The 21559-nt window shown below is 39.0% G+C and overlaps 1 protein-coding gene across 2 annotated transcripts in view; it reads right to left on the bottom strand.

Annotated features, from left to right (window-relative positions):
• gbe1b (glucan (1,4-alpha-), branching enzyme 1b) overlaps positions 1-21559 on the bottom strand; it is a 127410-nt gene that overhangs the window by 56798 nt on the left and 49053 nt on the right. For both annotated transcript variants that reach the window (XM_078956608.1, XM_023962003.1), the window contains exons 8-12: positions 18016-18131; positions 16144-16271; positions 15771-15869; positions 6453-6563; positions 6205-6376 (exon numbers count right to left, since the gene is read on the bottom strand). In XM_078956608.1, coding sequence (XP_078812734.1) covers positions 6205-6376; positions 6453-6563; positions 15771-15869; positions 16144-16271; positions 18016-18131 — 626 coding nt within the window. The remainder of the gene's footprint in view (positions 1-6204; positions 6377-6452; positions 6564-15770; positions 15870-16143; positions 16272-18015; positions 18132-21559) is intronic.

The raw sequence follows: 21559 nt of genomic DNA, 5'->3' as shown, positions 1-21559 counted from the left end.
CAGCTAGTGTGAGCACTTCCAATTTTTTTCTTCTTCTTCCTGCTGATGCAATGATAAACCCACTGAGGCGTTTCATTACTGCCACGCCACTGGGCGCTTTAATGTCACAGAGACTCCAACATCCTTTACAGTATCCATCTCTCAGCACCCCAAATGCGGATGCTCCTTTTGTCCTCCCGCTTTGTGGTGTTTGCTATTGGTCATGAGTAAATAAATGGGGTTTTTCTAGGCTCGGCACTTCAAATTGATTTGCTTGCTCAAACAATTTGCTCTTGCTCAGCACCAGCTAAATGACTCTGCCACATTGATCCATTGACATGCCAAGTCATCTCAGATTTACCTGATTTTCTTTCTTCTTTCTTGAGTATTTCCCTAATGCTGATGTGATGACCCAAAACCTGAGAAAGTTCCCAGTGCCTTTGCAGATGTTACAACTTTTTTTTTTTACCTCTTCCATAGACTGAAACATTTTCTGAATACATTTTTACTGGAGGAGCTTTGAAAACGTGATAGCAAGGCTGTTTTAGTCGACCACAAAGCTGTATTTCAGGTATAAAAATGCTAATGTCCTTCCTTCCACTGTACGCCATTTTTTCTGCATTTCTACACTTGACAAACCTGCATATAGAAAGTATAAAATACCAGTTGACGTTATTTGCCTGAGTGATAATGCAAATTCTGAAACGGAACAGAAGAAGCCTGCGTGCTTTGGAATATTTTTTACTCTGTTTATTTTTCCTTTTAAGAGAAGCCATGAATACCACAAAACGCCAAAGCAAAAAAACAAACAAACAAACAAAAAAAAAACAATCCAACAAAACAAGTGCAAGCCTAGGAGGAAAAACAGGCAAAACTTAAAATAAAGACATATTTGATCTAAAACCATTCAAATGACTAGAAAAAAAGCATGAAAGATAAATTAGTTTTTCTAGACTGTGTTAAGAATGAGATTAAGAGCATAACAGGATGGACCATTACTGACCAGAACCTAATTTTTCAGCACAAGTCACAGATGTTTGGTTTCAATGTTCAAATAATCATACTTTTTTTTATTCCACAATATGATATATTAAAACCTTTAAATATTTGTTTAAAAATGATTTGCTTTATGTTCCCTTTTCTGTGATAAAATGGACAGAAAAAGCTTAGAAATTACAAGCAAAAGTAAAAACACTGCAACTATTATTAGGTACTTCAAAAAAGAAGGAAATAAATTTCAACTTTTTTTTTAATTATTATATTAAATTAAATTAAAAAGAATGACTATGTTAGGACTTAATTCAAAACCGCTTGTGTTTCATAACAGAGATTTGTAACAGAAATTTGGACGTATGTCGTACTTTATTCACACCTTGAGCTACGTCCTCAAAAGACTCTTCTCAGACTGGAAGTTTAGAATTTGGTAACAAAGTTCATTAAAATATTTTTAATGTATTTTTTTTAACTTAACAAATAAAACTAAACAAGCAAATAGCAGGCAGAGTGGATCACAGTAAGTTTCTGTCACCACTGCAACTACGAAATGTAAAGATTTGAACCTTGAAGTTGTAAATAAGTTGAAAAATAAGTGAGCATCTCAGTAATACCAACACTGTTAGATTAATAAAACATGGCAGCCTTTAAGCTATCAAACCTTTGCAATGCAGACTTAACAATAAATTCCTATATGAATAAAGAGACACAACTTTTGTTTAACTAGGAAAGTTGTTCTACTTTTCATACATACACCTCTCTGTGCCTGAAGATGTAATAAATGCATGCAGTGTTACACTCTAGGGAAGTTTGATTTAAACTTTGATTTTTATCTGCTTTTTACCTCTCAGAAGTGTGAGAGCATCAAACCCAAGCATCTCCTCTAACTTTGCGAAGGATGTCCAGCGTTTCATCTTTAAAACACCCATCCGTTCATTTCCTAGACTCGCTTTATCCTGTTCAGGGCCCAGGTCCTCATTTATAATGAAAGCCAATAGTTTAAACCAAGGCTTCCTCAACTCGTCCTTTTTAGTCGTTGAGAAGCTGAGGTGTAAGCTTTCTTTTCTTTTATCCCCTGATGTTCAAAGTTTATTTGAGTTTCGTAATGCAGAAGACTTTCCTTTAGTACGCACATGTACATTTCACTTCTTCAACTTGGTTTGGTTTTCAGACAATTGATGAATTCCAATACTTTAAGATATTTAAAGACCCACTCCAATGAAAATGGCGTTTTCTGTGTTTATTAACATGTTCTTGTGGCATTTTTGCACGATGGAAGGCATAAATAGTGAACGTTTAGATTAAAATTTTGTTTCTGAGTATTTCTTTATCCAGTTTTGTTCCATTGGTAATGTTAGGTTGGGGTTATAAGGGGCTGTAGACTAGCAGGAGAGCGTGTAAACAGATGAATTATGGGAAATGGGGGCGGGCTTACTCTATGCCAACAGTCCCACCCACAACTCGGACGCCAATTTCTAATGAACCTCTGCCGCTCTGCAGAAACTATGTCCTAGAAAATGACACAGGTTTTTTTATTGATTGATGATCAAAGTGGGTCTTCAGAGCTTAATCATGACTTTGATCATCATTTTAAAAGCGTTCCCATGGGTCTTTTAAGTATGATTATGCTATTTCTAGCCTTAATAGAAAAAACCTGTCTGGTTTACTAGGTTTCTGATGAGTGGCAGGTTTTGTTCAAAAATGGATCTGGGTGGCACTGTTGGCACGGCAAAACCCCTTCCCCCCTCCCCTCCCTGTAAAGGAACGGAGTGGCGAGGGAAACCTGAAGTCTGACTAGCGTATTCTCAACGTCACAACAAGCTTTTTTTAACGGCATTTATGAACAGCTTTTTTTTTGTCTGCTCCTGATTCAAAACAATTTGGATAAAGAACAAAACTCAGAAATGCAATTTTGATCTCAACTTTCTTCATAATTGTCCTCCATCATCAAGAAAAAGTACCACCAGAACAGGTTAAAGACACAATTTTCATTGGAGTAGGTCTTTAATCACAACTCAGATTTATAATCACCTCTAGAAAAAGACTCAAAGAGCCTCTACAGGGTTTCAAACAGTAGCTGGTATTAGGGTGCTCCTTCAACAGAATAAATCTTTGTCAGTTCTTCAACCCTCCAAAAGTACACTGCAAACTAGTTTTCTTTAATAGAGATGTCTATTTTTTACTCTTGGAGAGGAAAGTAAAAAAATTCTGACATCAAAAGTTTTTGTCCCGGAACTTCTCCCTCTGCAAACGGAGTGTGTGAAAACTTTACAAAGTACGACATGACATGATGCTGCCACAATCTTGACAAAATAAAAAAATGGGATAAAAAACAGACCATATTGTGGGTTTTTTTCCCTTTGTTTTTTTTTTCACAGAAATCTATACGATACTCAACACACTACTCACCTCACACAAGACTTGAGTAGCGATCTTGTCTATTATGGTGTCAGCCGCTTAGAATAATAATCTGAACCTGTCAGTTAAAAGTACAAGCACTTGTAATTTGCTTTGCATGATTACACCTTTTTATTATGTTGCTGCTATTTCAGAGCTGCCAGTCAGGGCTTTGTCTCTCCAACTATGGAAAAAAATAAAATAAAAAAATAAATCCTATAAGTTTCCATTAATAATAAGATTTCTTTTAATACAAAGAATGGAAAATGCAAGCTACACTACATTCAGGAATGAACAGAACTGAAATGGTCAACGTAAATGCTATTAAACTAAGGAAACAGGATGCGGCTGAAATTGATCTACAGCTTTGTCAAAGTCATTGATTTCACGGATTTATTGTTGCAAAAGCATTTTTTATTTTATTTTAAAGGCATTAAATTAAAATTAGCTTAGGGTTTAGTAGAGTTGGATTTGAATAAAAATAAGAGTATTTGCTTGAATTAATATGTGCTTACAGAATGGGATGTTTAATAGGGTTAATTTATTGATTTTCCTTTACTATGACTTTTCTTTTACTTCTACAATAAATAAACTGCTTTGGTATAGAAACATTTACAAACGATCATAAGTTTTCTCCATGTGGTGCAGCAGAAATCAGAAAAAGAATGTCTGTTTTACGCCTCAACAAATGTTTTGGTGCCAAATCTTAAAGGACCAAACAAAATCCTGATTGACACAAAAAAGTAAGCCATTGCAAAGTTTCTTTTTTGCACCGTTTTCCAACGAAAATGAGCCAAAGGGGAGACAAAGTGCCGCAGAGTGTGCCTTTGAGCTATGCTTTTCCCTGACAATCAGATATAATTACTGTTACCTGTCCTTCAGCTGCCTACATGGGGTCACTCTCTGACATTCTAATCATTAGAAGCTGCACCGTTATGATTGTCCATGGACAAAATCTGATTTGATTGTGCTTCTTTCACCTCACATTTCAGTTCACTCAGAAACTCTCACAGTGGATCGCTCACTTTTCTTAAGTAACACTTCAAATCCGAGCATGGAGTGATGCACCTAAAAAAAATAAAAAATAGGCAGGCAGACAGAAATATGGACTGAGTTTGACCTGAGAACAACTTTGCAGGTGATGCAATAATTCAGTAAATCACTAATGCAAGCTGTATTTACACTAAGCCAGAACAAAGTACACTGAAGGAAATGCAATCTTTCCCGCCAAGGTCAACTTCCAACCAACCCCATTAATTATCTTTTTATCATCTCCACCAGCAGGACTTGATTAAGTCATGCCCTAGTTTGGATGATGAGTTGCACATGAGGAGCATTTCAACGGTACTTGGGAAGAAGATCCATTTGAGGTAGAAAAGCAATCCATCTGGTTTTTGTCCTGGGTGTCTGCACCAATTCTGGAAAGTGAAGTCAACTCATCTTGAAAACCTTCTTTTATCTCCTTTCAGCCTTACCTATTATGTGAAGAAATATTCCCCCAAAAAGGAGGAATAAACATGACTCTAAAGTGGTGCTTAACAAATGTCACCATGATGGTAAGAAAAGAAGAACAGGTTATGGCAGATTTATGCATACTGCAATAAATATTTATTATGGAAGATATGTATATAGTGCTATTAAACATTAGTGCTAAATTTGTATCTGTTGTTGCCTATGTAAAACAGGGGGGTTTTTCTGCTAAGTGAACATGATAGGTGAATATGCTTTAGTAGGAGGTGTTAAAAACTAAATACATAGTCTAAAAATACTGTTAGTCTCATTTTTGCCATTAAAATATATTCATTGATTCATCTTCTTCCTTTTTGTCCCTTTCGGGGTCACGGGGCTGCCGGAGCCTATCCCGGCCACTTGTAGGCGAAAGCAGGGGACACCCTGAACAGGTCGCCAGTCTGTCGCAGGGCCACAATCCATTAGAGTTGCAGACTGACCTATGAAGCGTGTATTTGGACGGTGGGAGGAAGCCGGAGACCCCGGAGAAAACCCACGCATTCACGGGGGAGAACATGCAAACTCCATACAGAAAGGTCCCCCACTAATGTAATGGTTCAAGTCCCCCAGCCAGGACTTGAACCGGGGGCCTTCTTGCTGTGATGCAAGAGCGCTAACCACTGCGCCACCGTGCAGCCCACTACTAGAAAATATTTTACAGAAAAAAGACTTTGCTTTAAAATCCAGTATATTTGATTATTCAGTCTGTTAACTGACAAAAAGTCATTTTACTTTACCATTTCAGAACAAAACTATGCATACGGTACCTTTATATTTAGAACGACTTTTCTGAATTACGGCTTCTATAACCGCCAGCTGTGTTTGACTGGATTTTTTGTTTTTGTTTTATGTTTTTTTGTTCTCTACATGGTTTGGTGGCTTTTTCCCTGTTGTACCATCGTATTCAATGACACTCTTGGGTCACTTGCTTCGAATTTTGCATTTTTAATGCAGCAACTCCAAAATTCCTAACCTACCAGTTCATATTTCTATTCTGCCCGATTTTATGTTGTTTTCCTAAATGACTCCTTTTTTTTTGCTTCAAATGCCTAGCAAATATGGATTTTACCACATTTTGTTTTGTTTATTTTTTTAAGCTCCATCCATTTCTATGCTTACTTTATTTTGCTAGTACTTACTGCATTTATTTTAAAGCGCCAACCTATAACCACCAGGAACAATGAGGGGTGGGATGACTTGCTCAAGGAAACTTCAACACATGAGTGCACAGAGCAAAAACGGAACCTGCAATCTTCCAAACACTACACCATAGCCACCCATAAAGCTCCAACCTTAAACAGCTGAAATGTAACTACAACAACTCACCGATAAAGTTTAGGTAGCCTTCTCCCCCGAGACCATGAGTAAGCAGGCGGATCATTTTGTGCAGTTGGATCCCGCGGTCGATGATGGGCGACATGGGAATCAAGGTGCTCATGTTGGTGTACATTTCCTTGTCCATCAACCAAAAGGCCAGCGTTTTGTCACCAACCAGAGCCTGAGAAGGTTCAAGTTTCACATCGGAGGAAGACACTTTGCAGCTGTGAAGTGAGAGATAACGCATAAACTCATACCTGATCGTGGCTTTCTGCATAGGCAATGCACTTCTCTCCATATCGCCTGTTGGTCAGAGTGAAGGCAATATCCCCCATGTTCCAGTCCTCATCCTTTAACTCCTTCAGGATCTACGCAGCGACAGAGAGGTTATTGGAAAAGGGCATGATAGATGTTTGGCAGAGAGATCCATTCAGGCTCTTGACTGATGTTTTCACCTCAGTATCTCAGTTCTTGTGGTTTTTCCACCTTTTCTAAGTCTTCTTCTAGGTTACACTTCCAAGATCAATCTCTGTTTTGACATGTCTATATCCGCTGTGTGAGTTATGTCTGCCTTTGAATGGTGGTAATGGAGTTTTTAATAACGGCACTACAGCCCATGGGTAGTAAGGCATCAACTCCCCCCAACCTGAGATGGGCAAGGTCAGAACCTCTCATCCAAACAGAGGGATTCAACAATAAATACAACCCTGGAATCAATGCCACTGCACTGCCCTACCTACATGCACACCTTCAGCCAATGAAGTCATTTCCAGAGGTCAGATAGAGCCAGGAGGTCACCTAAGCACATTTGAAGCACATCGTTCACAGAGCTGCAATAAAGCCGCAACTGCCCCTGTCGTTACGAGGAACGTAAGCAACTAAAAATCAAAAAACAATCACAAAGCTGCAGTTGGTGAAGAGATAATTTTATAAACCAGAGGCAGAAGTGAGAACAAACAAACTGTTTATGTCCTCCAAGAATCCTTGGTAATAGACATGCAGCAAGTCTGAATGCAGGGAGAGTTGGGAAAGCTATTTCAGTGACATGCTGAAGCCTGCTCAGTGGAATTGGCACTGACAGCTGACTGACATGTCAGGAAACCTTTATATTACTCCAAAGAGCCATAATCCTCTGAGTAAAGAGAGTAAATTGTGCCGATCAATATGTCTGAGATGAACTGGCTGGTCCACCTAAATAGAGGGTATCCAACTCCATACATCACCATCTTTTTACACTCCATCTTCCTCACCCTCTTTGCCTTGTGTGGCTATAGTCGTCACCAAAAACACCTCAGCGGAGGAGCTGTCATCTACATGGACGAGAACATTTGTACAGCTCTTAGATCTTTGCACTGGAGATGAAAGCCGTCTGATTCAAAGCACTTTAGTCATTAATCCATCAGTCCTTGTGTTTGAGAGGCTCAGGCTAATCAAGAGTCAGGAGTTTGAAGCAAATCTGGATTTGAATCCAGCTGCCAAGTCACTTTTAGTTTTAAATTCATAAGAAGAAAAAAGAAAAATCAAAATATAAATCTGAAATAGAGCGTACTTATCATAAAAAAAAAAAAGATGTCAAGCGTAACAGTTTTGAAAAGTTTTGACCAAGAAACGTTTTAAATAAAAAATGTTGAACAGAAAAGGTCAAAATATTATACATTTTTCAACATATTATTCATAGTTTTTATACAAAAATACTACTCCAAATAAGTTTTTGTTTTTAAGAATAGCTTAATATTGAAGTTAATAATGCATTGCACAAAAATCAACAACAGTCAACTATTTTTAGAATTTAAGGAGATGCCTCCAGAATTATTTAGGAGAATATAATGGAATAAAGAACCTTGCACATTGCAACGGGTAAGAAGTCTCTTCCAAAAGCAGCTACTTCATAGGAGAGAACATGTCTTGGACAAACGTCTTTTATATATGGCTGCAGGACACAAAAGAGCTGGATACACACCCCACATGCAAAACTATGCACAAGCACAAAGGTAATGCATTTTTGGATGCAAACTGCATACATATACTTTCCTAACAATGAGAACAAGCAGAGTCCTGATGGAAACCATTGCAGATTGTGAAGTGACCCATCACAGTGGAGTTAAGAGTTGGATTTAAAAAAACAAAAAAAAAAAACACAAGAAGCAAAATTTCATCACACACTATTCAATTTTAACATTTAACAAATCCCTTTTCTTACTTTTTAGAAATCTGGAAAAAAAATCCAATAAACCTTTAGAGAAAATAAAAGATAGATTTGATCAAAAATTACCATGAATAACAATCTTTAAAAAGGGTAAGCTTGCACTCAAACATGCACTGGAATCAGGAGGTATTTTTTCCATAAATTAATTTCATTAAAACTCATATTCTCCATTGTTTCCTTTTGTTGTAGCTCAATAAATGTCAATCAGCAATGAGTCCTAGAAAAAGAAGTTTTCCTTTTTCCTATATGTAACTTCACCAAAACGTTTGGGCCAAAATTCCATGTGGAGGGGATAAACAGGAACGATACACCTTAATATTTTCAGCTTATATGGAGAGTTTAAAAACAAAGAAATTTTATAGAAATTAATTCTTTAGTGCTAAAATATTAAACCACATACTGAACTGTTTTACAGAAAAAAAACTTAAATTTTATTTAAATTGGCTGGATTTGATCATATAAAGGTCTATAAAGGAAAGAATCCTGCTAACATGTGTTACACTTGTAGTACATTGAAATATTTTACTGCCACATTATGAGAATACAAAAATCTAAACAAAAATGATGTACAATTCTCATCGGGTGGCAAGCTTTGTGGGTAATTCACAGAAAAAAAAACCTCTCTAAGGATAAATAAAGAAAATGAGATATTTTGAATTGATGGCATCAATACAATCTTATAATAAACTTAATAATATACAAATGAGACTAGCTATAAAAAGATTTAACAATTACAATATTCATCTCTTCAAACGTGAACGCAAGAGCAGTTAGAAATAATAAACCCTCTCAAAACTTCTTTTTTACTTTACCACCAGTTCCATTATAAAACTAAACAAGTGAATCTGCGTGAATGCCCCAGAGATCATCCTGACCGTCTCCACACTCACGCACAATCAGCACAGAAACATTTAACACTTCCTTATGAATCATTACAATTCAATTCAACCGCAGAAGTGGTCTGGGAGCAATTAATCTGGGAGTGGGACTGTCGGAGCAGAGAAAGGAGTGAATGGGTTGACGACTTCTCCACCACCAGCTCACCCGCATTAGCCCCGGCCAGCCGAGCTTCCTGGCACCGCTGACACTCCACTTCATCAATGATAATGAGCAGTGCACAAATCTTACTTTACAAGGCTGCTGTCATGAGCCACCCAGAGTGGCCAGATTAATTAGACAGAGCCAGAAATAAAATAAAATAAAATAAAAAATCTTGCAAGTGCAGGATGAGGTCATTTGGCTGCCGCTGACATGCTGTGACTGATTCGAGAGCCTCTCTGCTACCATCACACGCTGCTCGCGAAGGCTTAATGGCAGGGATGAGTTTAGTTTAAAGCTCTTGTTTTACATTTTGCGGCTGACCCGACAACCCTGCCTCTCCTGTCTTTGCAAGCACGACCACTTGAGTTTTTGGTTGCTATAGGGACGTCCTATTGTCGCACAGACAGCGGGTCCTCCCGGCAAAAAAATTCGAAAGCGCAGACTCTTCAATCCCACGGATCAGGATCCTCATGCTGTTACATTTTCACAGTTTAATGAACTTTCTGCAGCGGGCTTCACTTAGCTGAAAGGCACTCTTCAGGTCACCTCGCAGCTTTTCTGCAAAAAGCCTCACGGAAAAATATGGTGCTGTCAGTTAACACCACGCAGAGGTGGCCTCAAAGCGCAATTAGGCTGAGAGAAACTGTGATGTTGTTGCTGGCGAAGCAGGCAAGCGGGCCGTGACACAGGAAGAGCGGGTCAAAGAGAGTGGGCCTTCTTTAAAAGGCTGACTACGAGACTGTTCCAGAAAACAAGGCCTGGTCAACCATTGCTCTCAAACAGACGGAATGAAAATTGGGTTTTTGGCGTTTTTAACATATAATTGTGACACTTTTCTAATAATAGAGGACAAAGATTAGGCTTAAAATTGCATTTCTTAGCCTTTCTTTATTCAAGTCATTGTCAATATGGAGCAGACAAAAAAATGGAGTTGAAAAAAAGCTTATAAATGAAACTACTGCAAGCTGCAAACTCCCTGCTCCGCTTCATTCATACGCATGCACTTGCAGACGACTAGATCCATGTACGTCTACATTTTCCTCATCCAAGTTGGCATCTGGATGAAAAATGTACAGCTGAATAGCTCCTATGTTGCTCGCCATTTTTGTTGCCCTGGTAATGCTAGGTTGGGTTTCTGAGGGGTGTAAGCTAGCAGGAAAGCACGTAAACAGATGAATGATGGGAAGGCGGCAGGCTTACTCTGCGCCAACAATCCAGCCCACAACTCAGAAGTGAATTTCTAATAAACTACTGTTGCTCTGAAGAAGCTATGTCCTGGAAAACAACACAGGTTTCTTGATTTTGAGTAAAAACTGCACTGAAAACACTTTAAAAATAAATCAAAAGATGATATCAATGTTTCTGCTGTGATGGACAGAACAAGAAATAGATTATTTTGTTCCTTTTTTCTAAAAATAAATAAATAAATAGAAAGCAGAGAAGACTGATATTTTCATTCGATTAAAACAAAGAGTGGAATACCAACAAAACAATTGAGACAAATGACTCTGAGTTCATTCAAGCTGACCGGCTGAGAGAAGCGGAGGGATGAAGCGACGAGCATGTAGCCCCTCATCCTCCTCTAATCGCTTCAATTACATCTCAATCTATTGTAGCTGGAGGGAAAGGGTGCTTGTTAAATTAGAGGGCTTTTGTAACATTATCCATTAGGAGTGACAGCATTTTATGGTCATAATCAGATCGAATCATCCAAACTTGTGCTGCGCGCCTTATCTGGTCTTCTCATTAGGATATCTTAATTTTTCACAGTCTGTTGGTCCTAACAGCCTTCTGGAGCCAGTAAATGAGTCATATCAATCAGTCATGCTGAGGACGAAACCCAGCGTGAGGCCCCAGCAGCCGAGGAACAGAGAGATTCATTCGTGCACACATGTGAATCTATAAATAAGCTCCCAGCTCTGCTGCTCTGAGCCTTTGTCTCTCCTTCCTTCACTTTCTTCCTGTCCGTCTGTCTCGGCTTCTCCCCATGAATGCCCGCCCCCCTCGATCTGTCTCTCCTTTTCCGCAACACACACCTCACTGGAGGCTCCACTTCAGTCCATTCAAATCCCTCCCTAATTGACACTGTGAGAAGAGGCAAGGCTAGCCCTGAGTGCACTTCACTGACAATACCAGAGCATGTTCATATGAATGCTTCCCTGCATACAGGAATCTCGCTGCTCACTCTCTCTCCTGCAAGTCTCCTTAGGGAGGCAACACATTTAATTAAAAACCAAAGGAAGAAACTAAACAAATACTGCATGTCAAGCTTAGTCTTTTTGTTGAGTAAAAAAACGGGGACACCTACTGCAAAAAACGTCTGTAATACTCCATGTAATTAGCTAAAAATACACTCACTGGCCACTTTATTAGGTAACACGTTGTTAGTACCGGGTTGGTCCCGCTTTTGTCTTCAGAACTGCCTTAATCCTTGGTGGCACATTTTCAACAGAGTTCGGTCAATATTGACATGACAGCATCACACAGTTCCAGCAGATTTGTCAGCTGCACATCCATGATGCCAATCTCCCGTTCCACCACATCCCAATGTTGGTCTATTGGTTTGAGATCTGGTGACATGGTGGTCATGTTCAAGAAACCAGTCTGCGATTATTCCAGCTTCATGACATGGCGCCTTATCCTGCTGGAAGTAGCCATCAGAAGATGGGTACACTGTGGTCATAAAGGGATGGTCATGGTCAGCAACAATACTCAGGTAGGCTGTGGCATTCTAACCATACTCAATTGGTTCTAAGGGGCCCAAAGTGTGACTAGAAAATATCCTCCACACCATTACATCACCACCAGCCGGAACTCTTGATACAAGGGAGGATGGATCTATGCTTTTATGTTGTTGATGACAAATTTTGACCAAACCATCAAAACGTCACAGCAGAAATAGAGGCTCATCAGACCAGACAACATTTTTTTTCAATCTTCTACTGTCCAAATTATTTTTTTTTTTTGACAGGAGTGGCACCCGTTGTGGTCTTCAGCTGCTGTAGCCCATCTGCCTCAAGGTTCGACGTGTTCTGTGCTCAGAAATGCTCTTCTGCAGACCTCGGGTGTGACCAGTGCTTCTTTGAGTTACCATTGCCTTTCTATCAGCTAGAACCAATCTTGCCATTCTCCTCTGACCTTTGGCATCAACAAGGCCTTTTCCACTCACAAAACTACTGCTTACTGAATTTTTCGGACCCTTCTCTGTAAACCCTTGACATGGTTGTGGGTGAAAATCCCAGAAGATCAGCCCATCTGGCACCAACGACCATCCTACGGTCAAAGTCACTTCAATCTTCCATGTTCTGCTGCTCGGTTAGAACTGCAGCAGATTGTCTAGACCATGTCTACATGCCTAAATATATTAAGTTGCTGCTCTGTGATTGGCTATTTAGAAATTTGTGTTAACAAGCAGCTGGACAGGTGCGCCTAATAAAGTGGCCAGTGAGTGTATTTTTATCTACAGGTACAGTGCTGCTGGCTGTAAAGATATAATCAGTACTGGAGTGGAGGGTCAGATCCAGGACACTCTCTCTCTTTCACCTTCTTTTCTCCTCTTTTCAGCCCTGGGACTGAGTGAAACAAGTGCTGTGAGAGACAGACTTGATTAACGATGCACTGACTTCTCCCTTCAAGAAACCCAAGAAACTGTGGTGCATGCATGCTGTGCAGAGGTCACTAACCAACACATTACTTAAAAAAAAAATAAAAAGAGTAAATACAGTTTCAAGTCCAGTGTGGATTTGTAGGATTAAAAAAATAAAAACGTCACACAAATGTTACAACGGGCAAACTTTTTAGGAATTCTTCACACAGCACCATACTTTAAATGCACAAAAAAAGGCTGCTACTGGCTCAGAACGCACACACAAAACAATCCACATTTCATCCAGTAGACTAACCCAAACAGACTGACACATCCCCGGGGAAAACCTGCAGCCCGTCTGTGTTCATACAAATGCATTTTCTCAAGTAGTGTTTTGCGATTTCATAAAAGCTCTGTTGTATACTGAAAATAAATAGATGGCATTTTTATCGATACAGGTTTAGAGGAGACGGCAACTTTCTGACAGCATGTCTGCTCATGCAGAGCCGGCAAGGATTAAAAAAAAAGAAAAAGTTTTAGATAAAACACAATAACATCTTTTGTGTGTTGGATGGACGGCTGGGTCTGCATGTACTTTTCCTGCGATTCTTGGCTTCAGCATTACGCTGCTATGGACCTGATGACTGAACATTTATAGACAATGTTTTCCCATTGTGGGCTATTAAGTACTCTGACAGTGGCAGTTTGAGCTGGAGTGTGGAGCTAAAGGGTGCTCCACGGTTGTGCTAAAAGAGCAGATATTTCGGAATTTCTCATCCAGACTGATGCAGCGTTGAGTGGTGGCACATTACCAGATAATGTTATCACTTTGGCAACAGAAGGTAGCCCATTTCAGTAAAACAGGACAAATTAATTGTTCATTTCAGGCAGAAAAATATGGAAAAAGAAGAATAATTTTACTTTTCTTTCCTATGGCTACAAAGTATTTCATACAAACGGATGTTGTGATTTAAGGTCGGAAATGTAATCATATTTTATTTGTTATCAGTCAACTGCTAATTATTCTTATCAGTTGCATTAAAAGTTAACCATTAGTCCTATATTCTCTAAAGCATAGAGGGGAAATTAGAAGCTAGTTTATTACAAAAGCCAAAAAAAACAAACAAACCATAAAAGAAATGTTAAATTCTGTCAACAACTGTAAATTTTAGAAATGTTCAACACATTTGATATGGATGGTAAGAAAATAATGAATAAAACTGAAACTTTGTCCAATTTTCCAAAATGTGAAAAATAAAGAACAAAACTGCATTTTCTAGTATTTCTTGACTCAAATTGTTGTGAATCAGGCTTGGATGCAAAAATACAGTCTGATGGGGATGTTAGGTTGATTACATGTAACATAAAGCATCGGGGCAAATTCTAAAACATTATGGATAACTGTTATAGAACAGTAATGTAAACATTTGGACTTTAGAGCTAAGAAATGCCATGCAGTAAAAAACACACAATGACAAAAATGTCAATTTTTCTAACAATTTTGCAGAAAAGAAATAAAAAGTGATGAACTTGAACAAATGGTCTTATTTGTTCAAGAGAAAACAAAATTCCAAAGTTTAGAAGTTCAAATCACTGCTTTAGATACCTTAATTCTTTTCATGTACATCATGCAAATCCATCTCAAAGAGACCTTTTTGCCTGAATAATGAATAAAATAAGATGCGATGACATTCAAAGTAACTCGTGAAAAAATTTCAGCTTGGATCAGAAACTAAATGACCTTCATTTCAAGATTAAATCTAACCTTTTTTTTCTCCTATTCATATAATAATATTCACCCATTTAAAAAATAAGAAATTGAACACAATGGTTGAATAAATCAAATGCTTTTACTTCTGATAATCATTACGTTGGTCCGCTCATTTATTCATGGTTCTCAGCAGGGTAAATAATGGCCCTCCTGAGTGCACAAGAAGAATGAATGAAGTGACAAAAAAAAAAGGAAAATAAATCAGATCAGCTTTATATGGAGCAAGAAACTGCTTGATACAAGCTCCTGTTTGCAGGTCCCGCTGATTTCAAGAAAAATACTCAAAGAATGTCTTGACCCGAGTGAAATGTGGAGCATGCTCTCTAGAGCATCCGCTGAATGCTAATGCGGACCCTTTACAATTATGAAAAGCCAGGTGATGTGAATGTCATCAGAGATTATCTTTTTCATTTTAAAAAAAATACTGAAGATATTGAAGCTAGATTTTGGGGAGCCAGTTTAGCTCGTGCTGGTTTGCGGCGCCTTCCGTCCGTGAAACCCGGGTTCGACTCCGGGCTGCTCCCTGTTCCCTTCTCTACCTCTGCCGGTTCCAAGCCCGGTTTGAGAAGGTTGCGTCAGGAAGGGCATCCGGCGTAAAACATTGCCAAATTTACCATGCGACTCGTTCGCTGTGGCGACCCCTGATGGGAGAAGCCGAAAGTGGAAGAAGAATTGAAGCTAGATTTTATTTTTGCTTTAATAAATCCCGCCTCCTTTCTTGGGACTCAATGTTTATGGCATTTCTTCAGATGGAATCAATGTAAACTGACCAATGTAAGTCTCATAAAGACGCTGTACCAACTGAAGTGAAATTGGGGTCATATGTGCCGGCCATTTTATAGCATCTGTGGAGCTTATAGTGCGCTCTTATGCTTGGAAAAAAACAACAACAATAAATCTAGTGTTGGGGGAGAAAAAAAAAAAAGAAGTAAATGAAGAAAAAATAAATAAAGATGAAGAGGTCACCTTACCTGGATCCACTTGTCAGGAATGGCCATAGCCAGTCTGTAATCAAAGCCCAGTCCTCCCTCCTGCACTCCTCTGCAGAGTGCCGGCATCCCTGAAACATCCTGCAGAGGAGTCGCACCGTGTAATATCACATTTCCTCTTTGTGTGCACAGGTCTCTTTCCTGGCCTGCACACTCACGTCCACGGCACTGCTCACACATTCAGTGGGGAAATGTACACACCACAAGGCAAAAGATCCTTTCTTGCTTTACCTTTGATTAATGAGGAAAAATTAAGTAAGCCATGCCTGGCTAATAAGTGCTTTTAATTAATAAAGGCTCAGGGCAGTGGATTTTCAAAGTGGATATAGAGTACGTGAACGAATTTTGTTTTTACCTCTGCGATGGTGATGCAGTCTGGATAAAGGGTATGAAGAATGTGATTGGCAAGCATCAGGTAAACCAAAGAGTCTTCATCCACGTGGAGGCCAAAGTATTCATTGTAGTCCCCGGAGAAGCCGGTGCCTGAGGGGTAAACACCCACACAGTCAGCCCTCATCACGTTCTCCTCCCTAACTTTCAAATTCCTCTGATTTTTTCCAAGAGATGCTGTTTCACCTCAAGCTCTGTTCATATTCAACCGCAGCTTTTAAACCGAGCATATCATACATACATGCTTTTATTCAGGGGTCTATGAAAAAATAAGTCACATGGTTTATTATTTAACATCTTCATCGTGTTTGTTCTTCTTCATGAAACATACAGCGTGCTTTAACCGGTTTCTGATTAATGCTGTCATGTCCAGATTGTTTGCAATGTTTTCAAAAGAAGTTTAAAACTTTAGAGATATTTTTATTTTATTTTAACCCCCAAACACCCAACAAGCAAGTAAACAACCAAAAAAATAGAAGAGCCCTACATTTTGGAGGACTGGGCCGTTGACAAAACGAAAAAATAAAAAACTAGAAATACTTTTTAGTTTCTTTACGCTGGCTCCAGTCAGTTACAGAATCCATTTCAAGCTTTTTGTCAGAACATACACAGCTCTTCATGGGTAGGCACCCGACAGTGTGACACTTGCTTCATAAACCCACCCTTTACAGAGCATACACTCAGCTAAAAACAAACAGTGATAAAGATTTATATAAAGACTTGATTGGTATATAATCAATCAATTTTCTGTATTGTTTTGTCTTGAATCAGCATTAAAAAAATTTAAGTTGCCTTATTTATCTAAAGATCCACTCTAACGAAATTTGTGCTTTTGGGGTTTTAAACATCTTCGTGTGGGATTTTCTTTAAAGATGGTGGGCATGTATAAAGAAAATTAGGCACAAAATTGCATTTGAGTATCTCTTAATTCAAATTGTTGTGAATCAGGAGCGGATGAAAAAATGAAGTTTAAAAAAAAAAGTATTTGTTAAGCTCTATTAGTCCCGCCCACAACTCAAAAAGTGAATTTCTAATAAACTACTGCCGCTCTGTACAATCTATGTCCTAGAAAACTACAGTTTTTTGTATATTTTGGCTAAAAACATCATAATATAAACTCCACTGGGGATGCTTTTAAAAAAGATCAACAAATGATCCGAGTGGTTTGTTAACTAAAGCACTTATGTCAATATTCTCTCTGATTACAAATCCAAACCTGGTTTTGGAACGTAGATCAGACAAATAAAAATTATAAAGCCGTATAATATAAGTCTTACCTCCATTCTAGCCCAGTCGTTTAGTAACAGGGATAGAATTATACATTTAATGTTACCCAGAAAGATGCACCCGAAAATGTGACAAATGTCTTGATTTTGTGTTTGCTTTGGTACCATCTGCATCAAATATTGCATTTTGAACCAAACCCCACTGTAAAGATGCAGGTTTATTAACCAGCTTATTTTTCTCTGTAATGTTTGATCCTTCCTCTCCTGGAGCTCAACCCTTTAACATCAGAGATGTCGCCAACGATTTACGTTGATTGTTTTAGCACTTTATTACTGTAAAGTGTTGCTTCAGAATTTGCTGGAGTTATGCTAATTGCGTAAACAGTTGAAGAGTTACGGTAGTCGAAAGAATGCCAACACTGGAGCTAAAGCTTCTGTGTCCAAAGGTCAAGGGTCAGATAGATTGTACCTCCAGCCAAACTCCAACATTTCTGTAACCCCCCCGTGAGTCTGTGCAGTACACAAATGTCTGCTGGCTATAAAAAAAAAACAAAAACAGAACAGTTTCCCACCTGTTTTATCAACACAAGGTGCACAAATGCGAATCTTACCGATGCCATGGTGATGGTACAACATGGAAGTAACACCGTCGAATCGGAACCCATCAAAGCGGTACTCCTCCATCCACCAACGCAAGTTTGAAAGCAGGAACCGCAGCACTTCCCAGCTAAAACGTCACACAAACACACAAAAACATTCAAGGTCAGATAAACAAGAAGCTGTGAATTATTAACACATCTCATCATGCACTTCGGGCACCAGAGATTAATTTTCACCGCTACAGGACATTCACATATTGATAACTGAAGCTCCATTATGTTGGAGATGGAGAGCCAGTGACAGCAGACGGTGTTTTCATTAACTATACTGTGGAGAGGACAGTCTCACATATCAAGTTGTCATGATGAAAAATCAGTGGCTTTACAGTCCATAGTGATTTCTATCACGAGACCAATGGGCGACTGTTTCGAATGGCCAAGACCATCCCAGAGCATCTGAACTGATGGAGGAATTTCATGCTACTCTTGGGTAAACAAGCAGAATGGACAGACATCCTGTGGAGGAAAGTAAGAATCTTTTATTTCTACTCATGCTGGCTTTGTCATATATATTTTCAGCTCTACTTGCACGCCCATGAGTCGAAGTGTCCTTGGGCAAGACACTGAACCCCACCTTGCCTCTGGTGGTAGGCAGGCGCCTGTGTTTGGCAGCGGAGCCGCCACCAGTGTGTGAATGTGTGTGTGAATGTATGTGTGACTGGGTGAATGGGTCTGTGACTGTAAAGCACTTTGTCCTTGTAGGAAGAAAGGCGCTATATAAGTATACGCCATTTACCATTTACATGAAATAAAACTGGTAATGACAAAATAAAAATTTAAGGTTGTCAAGAGTTTCGATGGAGGTAATGCTACCTATCCGACTCCTGACTCAGAGAGCTGCCTGAGTCTGTGAAGCCACACTGACGGAAAAAGACACCAAACACCTCATCTCCATGCATTCAGCAGTGCATCTCCATAGAAACAACAGTAAAAAAAACTCAACATTTGGTTGTTCCTATGCAGTGAGCGTAATGAGCAGCAAATAAAAGGCTGTACAGTTGGATGGCACACCGGAGGGCAAACGCAAAGCACAGAGGATGTGAGATGAATGACACGTTCAAGGTTTGGTGTGAATTGTAGCCTCTGCTAAAAGCTAAAAGATCTCAACTCACTTGTAAATTTCCCTAAAAGCTCCAGCGAGTATTGCAATTAGACAACAACTCAGTTGTTTTTAAAGATGGTTGTTCAGGATGTTGAACCAGCCACAACAAAGTTCATGTTCAAACTTAACTTTTGGGCAGCAATCAACAAGTTTTGAGGAGACACATTTTTGTGTCCATCCCACTTTCTGGTGGTGGTGGGCAGGCACTTCAACCTATCAGCAGGGGCTGTTAAGATGAAATTTTATGAACCATAATTGAAAAAAAAAAAAAACTGTTTTACAAAGCCAAGAAGTTCCTCTTTAAGTAATTTCCAGCAATTGCAGTAATTTTACTTTGATTTCCTGAGGCAGGACAAGCTCCTTGTTAGTTACCAGTAAAAACTCAGATAATGGTCAAGGAAGACAGAGTCAGAAAACAGAGAGAGATACATTTAGGTTTAATTTATTAAAACAAGTCAACTAAATTATGAAAATGTCCTGAAAGCTTCAAGGTCTTTTTTGTTTTTAAAATAAATAAACATAAAAAAATATTTTACCTGGTGTTTTAATTTCTATGTTTGCTGTATAGTTACGTGTTTAACGCCTTGTCGCTTGAATATATTTCCAGCTAAAAAATGCATTTATGTCTTTGATTTGCTAAATTAAGGTTATTTTGGAGCCAAGGTGGTTTTATATTTGCACCAAAAGGCATTCAGGCATAAATGAAGACATTGTGAACTAAAAAACACAATGTGTAGGAACCTATAACATCTCCTAGTAGTTTATTTTATATTTTAATAGTGTAAGCAAAAGTTTAGATGGGGAGTTAACTTTTTTGCTGTTTTTCTGTGCCTAAAGTTTGAAGTTTGTTTTGAAGTTTATTTGGTTCTGCAAACGTTACATTTTACTACTTTTAAATGATAATCAACATTAACCAAAAAGGACTGGGCTGAAGGATCGTGCTTATCAAAGACCAGCCAAAGATACAATTATCACAGAAACAAAACTTGACATAAAGTTTACAATTATGCCACAAACATCAAATTAAAATGTTTTATGTTTTGGAGCATAGAAAGAACAACAGAAGTCAAGACCCTGTTGAATTTCCTTGCTGTTTAGAATGAAGTTACACATCGCACGTGCATGACTAAAAAAATGATATCTTCAATAAAATACAGTTCCAAAAGTGTTAATTGTTTTAAAATTTCAGCCTATTTATCAGTTCTCATCAATACGACAAAAAGATGAATCGTGTCAGAAAGTATTTTGCCAGTTGCGCCAACGCACTGAAGGAAAGTGCAACATCCTCTTACTTGAATGATGCAACCCTCAAGATTTCAAAAACCGGAAGGAGCAGGGGATTTGAGATTCAACAACATGTCATCTACAACTGCAAAATCCTCTCAGCTCCACACAAACCTTAGGACTTCTTTAACAGAATTACCCGAGTTGTGCTTAATGGTGGGAATTACATCCAATGTGACCCAAGGACAAAAAAAGAAAAAAAATCAGATTCTTTCGAGTTAGAAAGCCATGACACGAAATGCATTTAAATTTGTTCGTCTCCGTGCTCCATTCCTCGGGGACGACCATCTCGGGCACTGTTTGACAGGTGTGAAGCTGCATGTTACATCTGCGCCTTCTTCTTCCCTTGAGGAAAGAGCACGAGGGAGCCTGCTATGATCCGATATAGCAGTGTGACTGGGTGGTCACGCAGACCCTGTGATAAATAGATTAGGTCCTCCACTCCACTGCGCAGAGCCAACAAAGGCTCAGACACGATGTATCCTCACGGGATGGAGATAATAGCCAGTGAGAGCCAGAGGCCCGAGATGAAACCATACTGCCACATTAGGACCCACAATGCCATTCATCATCAGGTCCAATTACGGTGAGAGCTAGATCTCTGCACCAGATGCAGCACACCGCTTATCTACGCTGTTCCATGAAGTTATCATTCTGTCTGCGGTGTTAATATAAAAGCAAATTGCATATTATAGTATTCTCGCATTAAGGCCACACTATGACAGTGAAACCTGTTTAGGGAGCACTAATAGAACAAAGAGCTAATACTGCTGAAAATCCGATAATCGATCACATGGGTGGACGGTTTACCTGCAGAACAAGAGCCACAAGTTCATTTCAAACACTTTGTTTTCCAAAATTGCACCTGATTTAGAAACATGTTGCATAGTTACGAGTTTGCATAGTGCATCATGGCAGCATGTCATGACGAGAAAGGAAAAGATTAAAGTCCCTGTTCTCACAACCACACAGGTGAGCTGCAGATAAGAGCAAATAAATTCAAGAAGCTGACAGTTCATTCCACAGGAAGTGCGATGCTCCAACAATGATGCTCGGCAGCCTGATGGATGGCGTGCATTTATGGGACCAAAAACAGACGACGGCAACGCC

This window comes from Oryzias latipes, chromosome 13, assembly GCF_053564925.1.
Source record: "Oryzias latipes strain Hd-rR chromosome 13, Olatipes_Hd-rR_3.1".
Lineage (NCBI taxonomy): Eukaryota > Metazoa > Chordata > Actinopteri > Beloniformes > Adrianichthyidae > Oryzias > Oryzias latipes.
The sequence above is the reverse complement of the archived record's forward strand: the minus strand, read 5'-3'. Positions and strand labels throughout refer to the sequence as shown.